At 43.3% G+C, this 6137-nt stretch overlaps 1 protein-coding gene across 3 annotated transcripts in view; it reads left to right on the forward strand.

Moving 5' to 3' along the window:
* Slc30a6 (solute carrier family 30 member 6) overlaps window positions 1-3549 on the forward strand; it is a 30777-nt gene extending 27228 nt beyond the window's left edge. For all 3 annotated transcript variants that reach the window (XM_004667336.2, XM_045151163.1, XM_045151162.1), the window contains 2 exons: window positions 524-592; window positions 2887-3549. In XM_004667336.2, the coding sequence (XP_004667393.1) occupies window positions 524-592; window positions 2887-3381 (564 nt within the window). In that variant the 3' untranslated portion in view covers window positions 3382-3549. The remainder of the gene's footprint in view (window positions 1-523; window positions 593-2886) is intronic.
* Window positions 3550-6137: the final 2588 nt, after the last annotated feature.

Raw genomic sequence — 6137 nt, forward strand, 5'->3', positions numbered from 1 at the left:
CCGTTACCTGAGAAGATGCTGTGAGTATTCTAACTGTAAATTCATGTCTAGCTCTCAGGTAAAGACAAATTTCACTTTTACACATTAATTTATCACACAACATCTTAATGTGTGGGTTTCAGGCATGTCCAACCTATGGCCTGCTGGCAAAATGCATCCGAAAATAGCTGTGTATGCAGTACAGCATAATGCTGAACTTAAAATAGCGTTTCTTTTTTGTTTTTATAACGCAGTTCCTAAGTTCCCATGTATGAACTTTGTAGATGACAGTGTTAAATGTCCATGTCAGAAGCCTGGTAGACTTTCTGCTACTGTAAATTTCTACTTTTCTACCTGCTAAGTAATGAAGAAACAAGGTAATAGATACGGACTATTCTAAACCGTTAGTTGTCAGGAATCACACTTTTTCAACATAGACTACTTTTAATCACTTGGAGGCTTAACGCTAGTCCCTAGTGTCACTGAACCGTGCTGGCTGCATCAGGTGAGGGAACTGATGAAGTAACAATCTGCTTTTGACCAGGTGTCCACCTTGGATGGAGTTTTAGAAGTCCGAAATGAACATTTTTGGACCCTGGGTTTTGGCTCATTGGTATGTCTTGCAAATCTTATTTTGGTTCTAATTTAAAGCATAATTTGGGGCTGGAGAGATGGCTTCGTTTAAGGACCTAGATTCAAGTCCCCAGGACCTACATAAGCCAGATGCACAAGGTGGTGCATATGTTGGGAAGTTGTTTGCAGTGGCTGGAAGCCCTGGCGTGCCCATTCTCTCCCTGACTCTTTTTCATTGTCTCTCAAATAAATAAAATATTTTAAAATAGGTATTTAAAATTGAAGTAAGCATTTCTGGATCACTTTCATAGTCTTTGATTCCCATCTCTGAAGGGCTCTAAACTGCAAGTGGAATCAGTTCCCTGATTGAAGTTAGTTTGTTTTTCTTTTATTTCTACTTATTTATTTATTTGAGAGAGAGAAGCTGGTAGACAGAATGGGCGCACCAGAACCTCCAGCTGCAGATGAGCGCCTTCTTGTGCATCTGGCTTATGTGGGTCCTGGTGAATGGAACCTGGATCCTTTGGCTTTGAAGGCAAACGCCTTAACTGCTAAGCCCCAGTTTGCTTTTCTTTCCACCTTCTAACTACCAGGGTGGGGCCATGTTGATACTGGTAGATTGAAGCACTGTACATCTGGGCAGCATGCCTGGCCCTCAAAATGCTGTGGCCCTTAATACTGGACTGTACATGCAGCCAGTGTAAGACCCCAAACCAGAAGTACAACTACTTCCCTTAATGTTTTTGTTCTTTTTCCTTCCTTTTCTTGTTTTTGGTCCTGTTGTCATGCCCCACCCCCACCCTTCCTCAACACTTTTTTCCGTTCTCATGGCCTCCCTTGTAGTTTCACAGTCTGTATCCACACTCCCGTTTGTACCTAGGCATATAAACATTAGAAACTTGGGTCCACATACGAGAATGAACATGTGAGTTTTGTCTTTCTGAATCTAGGGTCATTTTGCTTAATACTTTTCAGATCTATTTTCTTACAATTTTTGTTTTGTTTTGTTTTGTTTTGTTTTCGTTTTTCGAGGTAGGGTCTCACAGTAGCCCAGGCTGACCTGAAATTCACGATGTAGTCTCAGGGTGGCCTCGAACTCACAGCAATCCTCCTACCTCTGCCTCCCTCCCAAGTGCTGGGATTAAAGGCATGCGCCACCACGCCTGGCTTTCTTACATTCTTTTCACATATCTTCTTCAGTGTTCCCTAAACCTTGGAGGAGATAATATAGATGTTTTGTTAGTGTTGAGTACTCCACAGTCACTTGTTCTCAACACTGATGGGTTTTGAGTCTCCCCAGTAGTCACCATCTGCAGAAAGAACCTTCTCTGACCAAAGTAAAAAGAGCACTATTTTGTGGATATTAACGTAGTTATTTTTTGTTTGGGCTTTGTGTTTTGTTTTGTTTTGTTTTGTTTTGTTTTGTTTTGTTTTGTTTTGTTTTGTTTTGAGGTAGGGTCTTACTGTGGCCCAGAATGACCTGGAATTCATTTTGTAGTCTCAGGCTGGCCTTGAATTCTCAGTGATACCACACCTGGCCAAAAAATAAGCGAGGCACACAGAGAGAGGGAGGGAGGGAAAGAGGGAAGAGGGAATGGGAATGGAAATGAGTTGGCACACCAGAGCCTCCAGCCACTGCAAATAAACTCCAGATGCATGTGCCACCTTCTGCATCCTGTGGCTTTGCAGGCAAGCAACTTAACTGCTAAGCCATCTCTCCAGCGCCCCTCCTCCCCAATAAGCTTTTGAACTACCCAAAATTGGTGTCACAGGAGCCTGAGATTCACACATTTATCATATCATAAGTAACTGTTTAATTCTAAAATGGTTTTCACTTAATTTTGAAGAATACACTGTCTTTCATAGTTACGAATATTGAAACTATAAGGTGGCAGTGTCAGAAAAGGAGGGATAAATAAAAAGTCACTTGACATTAAACTTTCTTTTAAAAGACTACCACCTGGGTGTGGTGGCGCACACCTTTAATCCCAAATCCCAGCACTCAGGAGGCAGAGGTAGGCAGATCTCCATGAGTTCAAGGCCACCCTGAGACTACATAGTGAATTCCAGGTCAGCCTGGGCTAGAGTGAGACCCTACCTTGAAACACCAAAAGATAATATACCAAATACTAGCCAGGTGCGGTGTTGCATGTCTAATCCCAGCATTTCGGAGGCCAAGGTAGTAGGGTATCCATGAGATTGTGATCAAGGCTACTCTGAGACTACATAGTGAGCTAGAGTGGACTCTACCTTGAAAAACAAACAAACAAAAACCATAAATAAAATGCTCGTTTTTTATAGAATTCCCAGTTCTCTTATGATTTTTCCTTTTAGGCTGGATCAGTACATGTGAGAATTCGCCGAGATGCAAATGAACAAATGGTTCTTGCTCACGTGACGAGCAGGCTGTGCACTCTCGTGTCCACCCTGACTGTGCAGACTTTCAAGGACGACTGGATGAGGCCTGCCGTGATGTCAGGGCCTGTCGCAGCCAATGTCCTGAATTTCTCTGACCATCATATAATCCCAATGCCTCTTTTAAAGAACACTGATGGTGTGACCCCTGTCACATCCACTCCAGCTAAACCTAGTAGCCCACCCCCAGAGTTTTCATTTAATACCCCTGGGAAAAATGTGAGTCCTGTTATTCTTCTGAACACACAGACAAGGCCTTATGGTTTGGGACTTAACCACGTATACACACCCTACAGCAGTGTGCTTAACCAAGGACTTGCGGGGCCAGGACTCGGAGCAGCGCCGGGATTCAGGACTGGTTACACAAGCATTCCAAGTAGACATGGAAACAGCAGTAGAGTGGGGCAGCCCTAACCGTGATGTACTGTAACTCATTTTCATGAAGAATATGGACGGACTCCTTGGCTTGCAGCGTGTTTAGTAATTCAACTTAAACCGACTGTTCTGTCATTTACACTAAAATGTCCACATACGGTAGGCTTGTTCATATTTCATGAAATTTATAAACTATATTTTTGTAAAGTGTTCTTGTGGCGGTGAGATCCTTGTAAACATTACAGGTTTTAACGAGCGTTCCTTCAGAAAGCACGTGTCTATACATGTAAGCTTTGTAGCTGGCTGCAGCGTGCTGCAGCCTGGCCTTTTTAAGACCTACTAGGGTAACATGTAAGTTAAACTTATAAACATGTTTTGTGAACGATACACATTTTAGGAAAGAAGAAAACAGTCCATTTCAGGAGTTAACGTCACTTTTATAGCTTTAACATCTTACTTTCTACATTTTTTTTTTTCTTTGAGGACCTCCTGAATCATTTTTTTGCAAAATAAAAACAAAAGGTTTTATCAGACATTTGGGGACACGTTGTACCGTCTAATAAGATTTTTGTTTTGTTTTAGGTGGGCTTGCTGTGTAGTACAGCCTGTCTTAGAGTCGTCTGTGGTCCAGGCTCCGCACGTCCACAGTCCTGCCTCTTCCCTGCGGTCACCTTACATGGATGGGCCGACATGCCTGTTGTAAATCTTTAGTTAGCTGGCTGTGGTGGCACACGCCTTTAATCCCAGCACCCCAGCACTCAGGAGGTAGAGGTAGGAGTAGTTCCATGAGTTCAAGGCCACTCTGAGACAACATAGTGAGCCTGGGCTACAGCGATACCCTACCACGAAAAACCAAACAAAACAAAAAAGCCTCTCCCAGACTTGGTGGTGCACATCTGCAATCCCAGTACTAGCGGCGGAGGCTTCAAGACGAACCTGAGCTACTCAGTGAAACCCTACCAAAAGATGAGAGGTGGCTCAGCAGTTGAAGGCACTTGCTTGCAAAGTCTGCTAGGCTGGGGTTCAATTCCCCAGTACCACATAAAGCCAAACACACAAAGTGACACACGTGTCTGGAGTTCTTGGTAGAGGCCTTGACTGGCAGAAGCGTCACTTATTTCTGAGCTCAGGTCTTCATGCTTGTATAGCAAGCACCTTACCCAGTGAGCCATGTCCCCCAACCCCTCCATCTTGCTTTTGCCTCTTTTTTAAAAAAAAAAAAAAAACATTTATTTATTTATTTATTTTGGTTTCTCAAGGTAGGTTTTTCCTCTAGCTCAGGCTGACCTGTATTCATTATGTATTCTCAGGGTGGCCTCAAACTCACAGCTATCCTCCTACCTCTGCCTCCTGAATGCTGGGATTAAAAGCGTGTGCCACCATGCCTGGATAAATCTTTTTTTTGTTTATTTTTCTTTATTTATTTGACAGCAAGACAGGCAAAAAGAGAAAGAGGCAGAGAGAATGGGTGCACCAGGTCCTCTAGCCACTGCAAACAAACTCCAGGTGCCTGCGCCACCTTGTGCATCTGGCTTACATGGGTACTGGGGAATTGACCTCAAACTGAGGTCCTTAGGATTCACAGGCAAGTGCCTAACTGCTAAGCTCTCTCTCCAACCCTATCAATTTTTCTTTTTTTTTTCTCCAAAAGTTAAAAAAAATTATTTTTGATTTTTCAAAGTTGGGTTTTGCTCTAGCTCAGGCTGACCCAGAATTCACTATGCAGTTTCAGGGTGGCCTCAAACTCACAGTGATCCTCCTACCTCTGCCTCCCTAGTGCTGGGATTAAAGGTGTGCACCACTACATCTTGGGGGAGATATCTATCTATCTATCTATCTATCTATCTATCTATCTATCTATCTATCTATATATATATGAGAGAGAGAGAGAGAATTGACACATCAGGGTCTCCAGCCACTACAAACAAACTCCTGAGGCATTTGCCACCTTGTGCATCTGGTTTACATGGGTCCTAGGGAACTGAACCTGGGTCCTTTTGCTTTGCAGGCAAATGCCTTAACTGTTAAGCCATCTCTCCAGACCGAATATACAATTTTTCTTAGCATTCGGTTCTAAACATTTTAATTGAAGGTTGGTAGTATGAACTTGTATCATAATTGACAACATGGCTTGATTTTTCTCCCAGCATCCAGACATAGGCACAAACAAGGGCAGCATTACGGACATTCACGGTTGGAATTTTCCAGGGAAGCAAACCGCGTCCACTGTGTTTCTTCTCATAACGTCACGTACTACTCACTGTCTCCTTGCATCTACGTAGGTAATTTTCCTTTAACTGCTGACTCCGTCTCTAATTATACATGTCTTCACATGACTATTGAACATAACACATCTTTCACTAATGGTCATGGCCTCAGTTGTGAAACTGAGAGTCAAGGGGGCTTCAGCTGCTGGGGTGAGAGTGCCTGTAAGGATTGAAGTTGGAATCTAAACTCTGGGAATGGATATTAACAAAGAAAGTGGAGAATGTGATTAATTTGAAGAACTGAAGAGGGCCAGAGAGATGGCACGGTGATTCAGGTGCTTGCCTAATGCCTGACAGCCTGGGCCCAATTCCTCAATACCCAATACAAAGCCAGGTGCGCGAAGTAGCACATACACCTGGGGTCTATTTGCAGGGGCAAGAGGCCCTGGCGTTCCTATTCATTCTCTCTTTTAACTCTTGTCTCCTTGCAAGTAAATAAAGGATAGTGTGGTGGTTGGAGAGATGGCTTAGCAATAAAGGCACTTGCCTACAAAACCAAAGGATCCAGGTTCAAATTCCCAGTACCCA

The sequence above is a fragment of the Jaculus jaculus genome, chromosome 5 (genome assembly GCF_020740685.1).
Source record: "Jaculus jaculus isolate mJacJac1 chromosome 5, mJacJac1.mat.Y.cur, whole genome shotgun sequence".
Taxonomy (NCBI): domain Eukaryota; kingdom Metazoa; phylum Chordata; class Mammalia; order Rodentia; family Dipodidae; genus Jaculus; species Jaculus jaculus.